At 40.4% G+C, this 12,796-nt stretch overlaps 1 protein-coding gene across 2 annotated transcripts in view; it reads left to right on the forward strand.

The window, feature by feature from the left end:
- TAF3 (TATA-box binding protein associated factor 3) overlaps window positions 1-12,796 on the forward strand; it is a 118,606-nt gene that overhangs the window by 79,249 nt on the left and 26,561 nt on the right. For both annotated transcript variants that reach the window (XM_086744758.1, XM_086744768.1), the window contains exon 3: window positions 9,650-11,466. In XM_086744758.1, the coding sequence (XP_086600884.1) occupies window positions 9,650-11,466 (1,817 nt within the window). The remainder of the gene's footprint in view (window positions 1-9,649; window positions 11,467-12,796) is intronic.

Here is a 12,796-nt window from a genome sequence, read left to right on the forward strand (position 1 = left end):
TGTAGCTCTTAAATTCTAGCATCTGTGCCCCAAACCACAGTTCTGCTCTCATGGGTGCCTTACACAGAGAACAAAGCTTTTGGGGGTTTATATTTTGAACTTTTGGGAAGAAAGACTGAGATCTGAAGTAATGCAGTAAAAGAAATATGTGATGTCTATGGGACAATTCTGCCTTACCATTTCTGGGGTCCTTTAGCTCAGTTGCAAAATAAGATATTAAATAATCACTGTATTTTCCCCCTTCCGAATCCAAGTACCTGAATGCTTATGTAGGTTGCAAATCTGTGAAGGACTCAAATTCTGCAATGCCAGGTAAAAATTATTAGTATGGCAGAAGTACAGGTACCCCAATGTAATAAATACCTAGTTTGTTCCTCTGCTAGCAGGTATAAATAGTTGCTTCCTAAAGTATTTGAGAAAGTCTGGGATTTTATTGAAGGTAGAACAGTATATTTTCTTATACAAGACCATAATATATAAAAGAAAAGGCACTGTAAAATCCTTCCAAATGTTTATATAGGTTCAGTGCTTTTGTTTTTAGCAAGATCTGTGATACTTGAAAAGCTGGTTTGGAAAGCTCGGCCAGGAAGATTAGATAGGGAGGTGCAAAGTGAAAAGACTGACTGTCTGCTTTCCTCTGGTCAAGAAAAATACATATAAACCCCTCGTATTACATTTGAGAATTGTTAGATACAGATAATACGATGTGGATTTTGAGTCTTTAGATCGTAAGTTCGATCTTTGCAAGAGGAGCGGTGCCGAATCTTAGTTGTAACAAGAAATTCTCATCCAGAAATACTCCCAGGAAGATTATTAAAATACTACAGGTACTGACATCGGCTACAAAGATCTACTTGTGCGTATTTCTTTAAAGGGGGGGAAAAAACACCTTAATACACAGTATTACCATAGCCAGGCCCTATTATACTATTGTAATCATAGCTGAAGCAAGAACGGTGATTAACGATGGCAATTTATTGTATCTGACGAGGGGAGAAAATAGGAGATGTTGTCGTTATCATAAATCATATCATAAATAACCAAAGAGAAGCACTCAGAAAGCTTGTGTGGTGTCAGCAGCAAGCCCTTTCAGGAATGTTAGCCCAGGATGTAGCCATAGAAACCCCAAAGTCATATTGTTATCTTAGTCTTGCTGCAGTTATGTGATACAACAGTATTAACATATAGATTAGGCCATTTATAATACTAGGTGTCATTTCAGGTTGGCTTGCTTATATAGCATTTTAGTTTTTTATTGTACCGAATGTTAGGGAAACGCTGCATTTTTACAGGTCAGTATAGAGCCATTTATAACGGATCGGCTTCACACCTCTGTCAGTCTTGCTAATGTACTCCGTTATTGATTGGTTGTACTCTATGAATTGTCATTGCCTAATTACCTTGTCTTTGCTAGTATTTTCATTTTTTTTAGAAGTCAAAATGTTCCTTTAAGGAGAAGACCTCTACGCCTGCATGTGTACTTTGGGGACAAGTTCCTGAATCTGTAAGGTTCATACACCCCAGAGGGAGTAAAAAGTATGATAAAAAGCATGCAGGTTTGTCCAAATTCTGTTATGGAGGTTTTCTGTCCCCAACTGTATGTTTTGATCAAACGGCGGTGGTTTTTGCCTCATGCTGTGTTCTGCGGATTTCAGGGGTGAGACTCAATCACAGGTAATTCAAAGCAACACCAAAGTGACTGAACCAAGGCTGTCCTGCTGATAGGGAGCTGGCGGGTTCTCACACATCTTCTCAGTAGATCACTTCCTAAAGATGCTTCTGTGGTTGTTTTTACTCTCCAGCCAAAGTCTGCATAACAACTCCAGACACATCAGCATCACATTGCCATGCACGTGCACTTATTTGTGTGTGTATGGGTGATCTACAAAAACTGTTGAGCCGCTATTAAAAAAAATCAAAGCAAAAGTAAAGCCTCCCTCTTTATATTTAGACAGAAACACGTTTTTGCCTGCTATATGCAGCGCAAATGCAGGACTGATAATTTGTCAGGTCAGAGAGAGATTGTGAGTGTGGCTGATAACAATCTGCCAACACTGTTTTTCTGTCTTCAGCAGGAAGCTGGGTGTGTCATTTTAAGAATCCCGGGTAGTTTGACTTCATAAACATTGCATATTCTAAAAAGTATTATAATGAGGACCACCAGTAGTAAGTATTTAAAAGGGTTCTTCTCATTGCATCCAGTGTCCTAAAGCAGCACTGGGAGCCAAAGTTGCACCTTGCACCCTAAGCCAAGCTCTGATGCCCGAAGAGTGATGCTCTGCACCTCTCTGCTCTTCCTTCTCGCATCCTTAGGCTTGCATGATCCTGAGGTGGGCTTTTTACTTTGCCAGCTGGACAGAAAAATATTTTCTTTTATTTCTTTTTAATTCCACCTCCAGTTATATTTCCATCTGAGTTAGCCCCTTAAGTCACTTCGCTGTGGAGAAGGGGCAAGATGATGATATGAGAAAGAAGGTGCGGGACTTTCCTCTGCCTTCTCCTAGCCCGAAAGTTTGAGTAGTATCATGACAGTCCGAATTGGTGATTTGAGCTCAAACTTACGGGACTCACAGTCAATAAGCTCAAATTTAGAATAAGCTCAAACTTACATTGTTTCTTATTTTAGCCTGAATTAGTTCCCTATTCGCCTGCACAAAAGCTCGAACCAGGACAAAACAAAGGATGGGACTGTTTCTTTTTAAAGCAACTCTGTGATGCAGAACTACAACTTTCATAGTTGTGGTTTGTTTCTGACAAACTATTGATATCTTACTCTCATGCTAGTTTTCTAAAGTTTATCTCCATTGATTTCATACAAGAAATGCTTAATCAAGAGTGTGAAGTAGTTGTTCAGTAGGGTGCAGAGGTCACTGAATTGGTCTGGAAATTTGTGAGTCCTGAACCAGATTATTGCTATCATCCATATTTCAAGGTGGATGGATGTATTTCATGATTAGGGTTAGAGGCGGGGGTTGTCAACCACTTGTAGCTGTTAAAAACTACTTTTGGAGTGATTGATTAATGTATACACCAAGTCTCCCACTCCTGTTGAACACCTCCAAGTTCAGTCTTGGCTAATATTGATTGTTGAAGGCACCACTCAGCCATTTAGGCCAAAATTTTCCAATGTGACTAATAAGTCTGGATTCTTAACTTCAGGCATCTTTAACATCCTCTTCAGTGTTTCAGTTATGTATTCAAAATCACTAGCCATGCCTGAAAGCTCTTTTTTTTTTCCCTTTTACTTTTGGTTTCTGCTTTTTAGAACATACCAAGAAGGCACTGGAATGAACTCGCTGGCAATGTCAGTGGAAAAATTTGAGACACGTGGAATATGAGCTCCTTGATGGTGCTCCCTTACCAGCCCTCTTCCTATAGAAAGTGTCAGTTGGAAAATGTCAGGGTTTGGTGAAAGACTGGTTGATCTCCTTTATACAGTAAAAGAGAAATCTGTCGGTGTATCGCCTGTTTGGTGGACAAGTCACATCAGTCATCAGTTGTGTTCACACAGCAGAGAAATTATATATATATAATAGTATATGTAACATATATATGCACACGTGTATCTGTAAAAAATCTGGCATTTTACATTCAAAATGTATTGCAGGTATCTCAGTGTTCCTTTTGCATTAGAGTGTCAGGATATTGGCCTGTAGGATATCAGGATTGAATTTTGTCACTCTTCCATTAATTTCCTTTATGGACTACAAGCACACTTTCTGTTTGTTTTGGGAAAAGGCCGTTGTTATTACAAGTTACAGAGATAAAACCTGTCATGGCATAAGAAAAAATCTTCCCACTTTTAGCAGAAGTCAAAAGCCCCCACTGATTAGGATATTTTAGGGATCTTAAGCTCTTGACTTAGTGACTTAATATTTCCCAAAAGATATCTTTGGCTTAATCTCATGCTTTATCTAGCCAATAGGAAAATTATTCTGGCAGTCTGCAGGAAGTTTTTTTGTATTTTTTTTTTTCACTAAAAAGTTTTGTATGTTGGGTAGGAATGATCACTTCCTTCCTTGCATTTGAGAGGTTGAGCTGGCTTGTGTAGGAAACCTTCAGCGGTCCTAAGGAGCGCATACTTGGAAAGAAAAGTGGATTGAAGATTTCAGTGCAGGCACTGCCACATTATTTCCTTTCATGATTCCTAATTTTTCTTAAAAACCCTGACACTTTCAACTTCCATACTTAGGTACCGTGCGGTGCAAAGGAGCACAGAGACCTGATATGAGCAGAACTGTGCATGAAAAAAATGCATGGTCTACTGATAGAACTTTTTTTTGGCCTTTTTACATTCTGTTAAAAAAGAAAACGTTCAATTTCTGCTTAAAAAGAAAATAATTATGGAATAAATTTAGTTGTTGAAAATAAGCATGTATGAGTTGCATGGGAACATCTGCTCATTCAGAATTGTATCCTTACTGGGTTTGCTCTGATAGCTGATGCTGCTTATCTGACATACTGAAGTTAATGTCAAATACCAAATGCCAAAACCTTCCATTATTGTAGTGACAAGAGCTGGCTTCCACAGGAACTGTTACCTGCCAGAGTTTTGTGCCATTAATATGTTAGCCATTGCACTGGAGGTGAGAGGCTGCTGTCACTAACATCATGTTACACCTTCTTCAGCAAGTGGTGTCCATCTTCAGGCCAGTGTCTCTGACTCTGCTTCATCTTGTACGTAGGAGGTACTGGTTTATTCTTAGATCTCCAGGTCTTAGCTAGATGGTTTTATCCTATCACCACCCTGTGACATAGTGAAATATTAATCCAGTTTCCAGAAAAGAGACTGGAACTTTTTAAAAATTAAATACCAGCCATCAGACCGGGTAAGTTTTTGGCAGGGCCAGGAGCTGAGCAGAGATCTTGTCTGTCCCAGTCTGTGCCATGTTCTCTAGGATGTCATCGAGATGTAAGTGCTTATGCTGCTATCTCTGAAGCTACCAAGTAAGAAGTCTAGTAATGACCAAGATGATGGCAATTTTAATTTTATGTATATATTTATATAGATAGATATATTTTTTTTTTAAATATATTTTCTTGCTTGAAGAATGCCTGTACATAGGTGCCTTTCTCTTCAATCAGAACAGTTTTGCATCTATTTTTTCCTGCCTTCACTTTCATCTGACCTGTTGTTGAAAGAGCAAACGTAGGCAGCCAGGAGAGCGCGATAGCATAGTACGGGTGATTGCACTTCTTTTTCTGCCATAAAGACAAAATTTCTGTTCCTCTGTTCCCCTGTGTCTGTTTTAGGGACAAATAGTCCCTCGATCATAATGAACTTCGAAGTTCATTACTGAAGTGTTGAGTATTGCTGTCCTGAAACCAAGACATAGCCAAATTAAGAAGGTATATATTCAATAAGCCTTTGGGTTTGCAGTCCCTGCTGTGCTCAGCAACATGATGTACAAATAAATAAATTTATGTTTCTGTAGTGGTTTTTTGTTCAAAAGTTGCAGGAGTTTCAGTTTCTTGCCTGAACTTTTCAGGTTAAGAAACTTTACAGCATTTGAAGTGGTGACAGATCCCCACGGCTTGCACTTGGGAATCTAATGCTTTGTGTCCAGAAATCCCGAGCAGCTGTGTATTTATCAAGTTCAACTTTTACAGCACCTCTGTGAGATGAAATTATCATTCCTTGTCAGATGGGAAGACAGCAGTATGAGGGTGACCTGCCCGAGATCGTGCTGTAGACCCGTGTCAAGCGAGGAATGGATTCCTTCCTCCCTTAACTTCAAAATCATCCTTTCATGGGATGTGCAGTGAAGCACTTGCCTCGTTACATGTAGTCCGGTAGGAAATGCTGTCTTAACAAACATGTTTCTCAGAAGCAGCGTGCTAACAGCTGTCAGCTTGTTTTATTTCAGCCTCGGACAAGTTCACCTTCGGGGCTGCGCTGCGGCGGTAGAACCCATCCCTCCTGTAACCTGGGCGTCATCTGAAGCTGCTCTCTGTACACGGGCCTGGCTGACATAATAAACAATTGCTCTGTATAGCTTTAGTAATGTGAGCATTAATATTGATCCAGCACTGACTTCTCTAACGACAACAACAACAACAAAAAAAATGTATCTGTTATCTTGAGAAACCTCCCAAACAGCTCCAGTCTCCTTTCATTACGGGCAAGAGTTATTAGGGCAGATGGCCGAGGTGATATCCATTTGACCTGCAGATGCTAACTCAAGAGTCAGATCATTAATGAGGTGGCCGGAGATAGAGAGAGATGGCAGTAAAGAGAGTTAAACTGCAACCCTGTGCACAAAGGATTGCGCGTCAAGAAGTGCAGGGTAGAGAATGAGATGAGCAAAGGTGAAAAAGCGGCTGTGTGCTTTTAAATGCTCATCGCCAAGTCAAGCAGATTATGCTGAGAAGCTGATGGTTTCCCATATTTGGTTCCTGCTCCAGTGTGAATCCTTCTGGAGAAAAAAAGAGCTTGTAGCTCTTGAACATAAGACAGAGATTTCACTTTCTTTAATTAACCCGCCTCCAAAAAAAGTGCTTTATTGTTTTCTGCCACGGCCACAGCTGTGATGGCTCAGGTTTGAAAGACGCTGCCTGGCAGAAAACCAGTCCTCGCTGAGGATCAGACCGTGGCCTCGTTCCAAGAGAAATTTGGGTTTCATTTGCCCACGATAGGATTCCAGATTGTCATCTGAGCATGTCTGAAAAGTAGTGAATGTGTGTCAGTAGTTAAGTGCTCATGAACTTCCTTAGTCCCTGGATTGTTCAGGACTGACCCAGGCAATTTTTTCCAGATGTTTTGGGGAATCCAAGTCCATATAAAAGGGATGGTAATGCTTCTGCTTCCTTACTAAGTTGTCTTTGTGGCTTGTAGGAATGTGCATGAAAGCTGGAGCCAAGACACCCCAATTTCTAGTCTCACCTCTACAAACTGCACTTTAACCTTTTCTGCCCTTCCCTGGTATCTCCACACAAGATCACAGAAACTTCGTGGGCCCGGTGCAAACTTTACTTGGCCTTATTAAAAAAAAAATAAGCATTGCTCTTTTTTTTATTGTATAAAACTCTGGTCCCTGTTCTCCAAACCTCCTCTGAAATTGTTTTTTAGTCTTTGATCCACCAGCTGCTGGTTTTCTGCAATCCTGAGTAGGTAAAACATGAGAAGTACCTTGGGATGAGAAGGAGTTACAAAAATATGAAATATTGCAGTGCACTTCTGTGAGACACGGTATAACAGAGTGGCTATTTAAGTGGACACCGGGCAGAAATCTTTAGCAAATAAATGTTCTAATTTTTCTAGTAAATGTAATTTTTTTACTTTTCATTGCTGTAGTCTCTCTTCCACTTTATTAACTCTTTTTATCCCCATGCTTTTTATATTAAAATGGTTTATGTTGCTATCTCTAAAGTCTGCATGATCAAATCCTGTCTTTCCTAATGTTTGAATTTGGCTAGACTTGTCATCTTGTAGCCGAGATAGAAGACTTCTCTAAATCCTGATTTTAAAACATGGTATTTGTTTTAAGTTTTATCGCTCTTTAAAATTTGAAATGAAAACAAACTCTCAGTGGCGAACGAGGTTGAATGGGGTTGGGAGGGAATTGTTCGGTAGCAGCCAGTGCTGCGTGACATCTGACAAATGCTAATTCTACATCCCCAAAACAGTTTTGAGCAGATGAAGGCAGCTGATTTCTGCAACAGCTTAAACAGAGATTGAAATGACTTCCATGATCTGGAAGCAGATTTTTTTTCCCCCATAGCAGGTGCAGGCTCGGTCCACAGCGATTTCTCAGTTATACTCCAACTTTGCAGTTTAAAAAATTTAATGTCAGTGCCCAGCCAGGCAAAACCTAACTCCCTAACATTTCTGTTTTTCACGGAAGGCTAAGACTTTATCCTCAGGCAAAGTCTCCTCTCTGGGCTGGCTGCTGTAAATCCTCTGGGCCCTGGCAAAAGCCAGAGTTGCTAGCTCATTTTACTTAATTTGTGATGCTGGCAAGATTTGTGCTGCAGCCCAGGGCTCTTGACTCAACTCTCCTAAATCAGAGCATTGACACATTACAGTAGAGAAACACCAGCACAGAAAACCTGAAAATAAATGCCTCGAAAAGAGATATTTCGGAAAGATGCCGTCTTACAAAGCTTTAAATGATGTTAGTGTAACATTATAAGTTTCTCCGTGTTTGCTTGTTTAAAACCACCTGCTCATTAAGAAGTTGAGTTTTAGCCGCTGTCATAATAAATGGTTTTTACTCCGTATTTCATGTGAGAATCTTAGGGCACTTGATATCTTTCCGTAGAAACCCTCCTAGACAAAATGTCATGCGTTTTTACAGGTGGGTAAACAGAGACACGGGGTAAAGTGAAGTGAGGTTGTCTACGCAGGAATATTAACTGGCATAGGTGTAATGACATAATTACAGCAAATATAAATGTGTCAGGTTAACGCCGATGTGGACGTTCTGATTCCAGACTAAAAATCCCTTTTCCTGCTTAGATAATTCCATTTGGAAAGTGAGGAAGTGTATCCAAGTGGATAAAGTGCTTGGCTGTGGTTGGGGAGATCAGAGGTTCTCTTCTTCTCAAACCTGCCATGGATTTGCTGGGAGATCTCAAGTGAATTTTCTCCTTTCTTTGCACCATCATGTCGCACGTGTAGGACCGAAGATGGTCATATATGTGAGGAAAAAAAGTAATTGCTATTAAAGAAAAAAAGCAGCAATCACAGAGTTGATATCCACACTGGCTTGAAATGGTGCCTGATGTGTGGTGCCACACTGTGCGTGTTTCAGGCTTTATTTTATTTTCAAAAGCTGTTGTTTTGGTCTCAAAGCCCAAATGCCCGGTTGCAACTGGAGCGCGGTAGGTATATTCCTCTAGCAACACATCTTTCATTTTGGTTTCACTGTAGCAGGAAGCCAGCATATGCACTCCAGGATTACTCCATGATGCAAACAAAACAACAATAAGCGGGGATGATGGGGAGATGCATTTCAAAGGCGTCCTTCTGATCCCAACCAACACACACAGGCAATGCTGGGGTGTTCCCATATAATCATAACAGATAACATCCATGTGCAGCAAGCTCTTAAGATGGTATCAGAGACAGAACCTCGCAGGTTGAATGGGGCTTAGTCCTCTGCTTTAACCTTCAGACTGTGCTGCTTCAGGAAAAACAAACCACGCTTAGAAGGCATTTTTCTAGCAGTAAATCTGCAGTCAAAATTCTGTGATATATAAACAAGACATATAATTCCAGTGAATTTTACTTTGGTCTATGCTTTGCACTCCACTTTGTTACAGACAAAAATGCTTCAACCTCTCTCCCTTTGTTTAAAATGAACAAAACAGGCTCATGTTATTGTAATCCTAACATTTTTTCAGGTAGAACTGACACTTTGAACCTGCTCCACAAGGTCTGCCGTCATTGGTGAGCTCTGCTCTCATATCCTTAGCCTGTAGGTTTAATGTTCCACTCTGATGAAGGCATCTGCCAGTTGTGATGGTGGCTGATGCGAGAGAGGAGGTGCCACACCTTCCTTCCCCGTAGACCAGTAGGAAGCTGTTAGGTGGCCAGTTATCTCTTATGGGTTGAGATGCATGTGTACATTTGCTCTGATGCTTGTTTTTTTCCATAAAACACATTTTTAATTAACCTAATGCTTTTTTAAAATGTTCTTTGTTACAGAAGAGGAAGAGGAACAGGTGCCTACCGATGGAGGTACATCTGCAGAGGCCATGCAGGTGCCGCTGGAAGAAGAGGGAGATATGGAAGAGGATGAGACAATTAATGATGAGAACTACTTGAGCAAGAGACCATTAGAAAGTCCTGACGCTGAGGAATTTCCACCTGTGAAACGGCCAAAACTATCCGTTTCCAAAGGGGACTCCTTGGACGGAGCTTTGGAACCACGTGAGCCTCTTAGCTCAATAAATACTCAAAAAGTACCACCAATGCTTTCTCCAGTTCATGTTCAGGACAATACAGACTTAGCCCCTCCTTCACCGGAACCACCAATGTTGGCTCCCATTGCAAAATCGCAAGTGCCAGCCCCCAAAACTTTAGAGGCAAAGCCGTTTGTACCCAAAACCAAGTCCAAAACAAGTTCACCAGGACAGAAGACAAAATCACCTAAAACTACGCCCTCACCAGTGGTATCTGGAAGTCCCATACGTTCACCAAAAACTGGATCCAAAGAAAAAAAGTCACCAGGTCGCGCCAAGAGCCCAAAAAGTCCTAAAAGTCCAAAGGTTCCTGCTCATGTTCCCCAACCGCCTGTCAAGCCTGAAACACCAAGTAGAACCCCTCTGGCTGCATTAAGTGACAAGATAGGAAAGGAAAACATTCAAGTGAAACAAGTACAGACACCACCTGAGCCTGCCCCCAAGCCAAATATTGAAAACCAGCCTAAAAAAGCACCAGTAATGGACAAGACCATTGATGATTCAATCGATGCTGTGATTGCTCGTGCCTGTGCAGAACGAGAACCGGATCCCTTTGAGTTTTCCTCCGGTTCTGAATCGGAAGGGGAAGTTTTTACCAGTCCTAAAAGACTTTCTATTTCAGAGACTACAACTCCCAAACCTTCCATTTCTACCAATAATGCAAATAAGGCAGGAACAACTCCAATACCCGCTTCAGGTGGGACTTCAAGTTCGGACATTTCATGGACAATGGATGACTCAATTGATGAGGTCATTCGAAAGGCAAATATGGGGACACCTTCTAATCCACCTACCAGCTTCACTTACTTTTCCTCTCCTTCTGCTTCACCGCCAACTCCTGAACCTCTTCTCAAAGTCTACGAGGAGAAAACCAAGTTGGCTTCATCAGTAGAAGTGAAAAAGAAATTGAAAAAGGAGCTGAAGACAAAAATGAAGAAGAAAGAAAAACAAAAGGAAAAAGATAAAGAGAAAAACAAGGAGAAAAACAAGGAGAAGGAAAAGAACAAGGAGAAGGATAAAGACAAGGAAGGAAACAAGGAAGCAAAATTTCAGTGGAAGGAACTACTCAAAGATGATGATCTTGATCCCTATAAATTCAAACTAAAAGACTTTGAGGATGCTGACACAAAAGTAAAGTTGAAAGATGGCAATACCAAAAAAGAGAGAGAAAAACATAAAGATAAAAAGAAAGAGAAAGAGAAAGGCAAAAAAGACAAGGATAAGAAAGACAAAGAGAAACTTAAAGATAAGGGTAAGGAAGATAAGATAAAGCCTCCATCAGCACCTCTTGTGTTACCTCCCAAAGAAATGTCTTTGCCCTTGTTCAGCACGCCAACTGCCATGAGGCTTCCCAGCATGTTACCCTCCTTGTCCCCAATGCTTCCTGAAAAACTGTTTGAGGACAAAGAGAAACCAAAAGAGAAGAAGAAAGACAAAAAAGAGAAGAAGAAGAAGAAAGAAAGGGAGAAGGACAAAGAAAAGGAAAAGAAAGAAAAGGAAAAGGAGAGGAAAGAAAGAGAAAAGAAAGAGAAAGAAAAAGAGAAACACAAACATGAAAAGGTAAGCTGTTTACATGAGTTGAGATGGCATACTTGCTTGAAAAATGCACATGGATTCCTAAATTTACTGCGAAGCATTGTTTAAGAGCTTTGAGGAGATGTGTGGTTACAGATTTAGTATTTTTTTTAAATAACAGCTGTAAGGAAGATGTCCTCTAAGAGCTTCAGGCATTGTCCCACCTGTTTGGAAAACAAAACAATGGAAGTTCAGTTCGGTGAATTGGAAATGTGAGGTTGTCCTTCTGGTTTTCCTCAACTCACTTTTCACTTTGAAAAGCTGAGAGTCAGACTCAACAGCAGCACGCACACAACAAATGTCTGTACTGTTGCAATACACAAGTTTTATTCTGTAGATTTCCACTAGTAGGGCCAGCAACCATATACCTTTCATATAAACATTAAATTTCATGTCTAAAAGTCTACTATTTCAAGGCTTATAGACTTTACATTACCAGGTGGACAGAAATGAGGAGCAAACTGCCTTCAAATAAATAAGTTCACCAGTTATCTCATATTCAGAATTGCTGCTGAATCCTCTCTTAGCAAGACCACCCCCTTGTTGCTCCACTTTGTTTGAAGTAAGAAAGTTGTTTTCAAATTATGGTCTAAATCTTCAAATGTCACCTTTCGTTTTGAGTCTTATACTTGAGAGAGAGAAGGGGAGAGCTAGTTTTCGAGTAGGTTGAGCTCCTTCCACTCCTGCAACTCTCACTGATGTACATCAGCCAAAGATAATTTCTTCTTTCCAGTATCACCTGATCTTGAGAATATATTTAATATTTAAGAAATGAAACCAGCATATTTGCATGTTATCAGATTGGAAATCCCATTAGAAATGGCTCCCCTAACTCAAGGTTTGCTCTCATTTTTTGTCACTTCACCTTACAATATGCATTAAATTGTTAATATTAAAGAAAAAAAAAAGAAAAAAGAATAAAAGAAAGAGATTCTCTTCATATGTGATAACCTTGGATACAAGATTTCCTAAATCTCTACCCTTAGCATTAGGAAGCAGCACTATGTAAGTGCTGGTTTTACCAAGATGCTCTTTACATCCGGCTTTGAGTGTTGTACTTAGTTCATACAAGCTCGGATTTGGGACAGTCCTCGCTTTCTTTTTTGCCCCTGTGCTACCAGCTGGACTTGAAACAAACTGCTGATTTCCAAACTTGACATATTTTTTAAGTTGACACATTGTTTTTCAGTGCAGAACCCGGATGATCATCTGGAGAACTAACATTTGTGTGCTGTGGATGAGTCCGTGATCGACAGGGTTGTGGTCTGGTTGTCTGTGTTAATTTAATGTCTGGTTTTAGACCGCAGCAACACTT

This window comes from Chlamydotis macqueenii, chromosome 1, assembly GCF_036417535.1.
Source record: "Chlamydotis macqueenii isolate bChlMac1 chromosome 1, bChlMac1.mat, whole genome shotgun sequence".
Lineage (NCBI taxonomy): Eukaryota > Metazoa > Chordata > Aves > Otidiformes > Otididae > Chlamydotis > Chlamydotis macqueenii.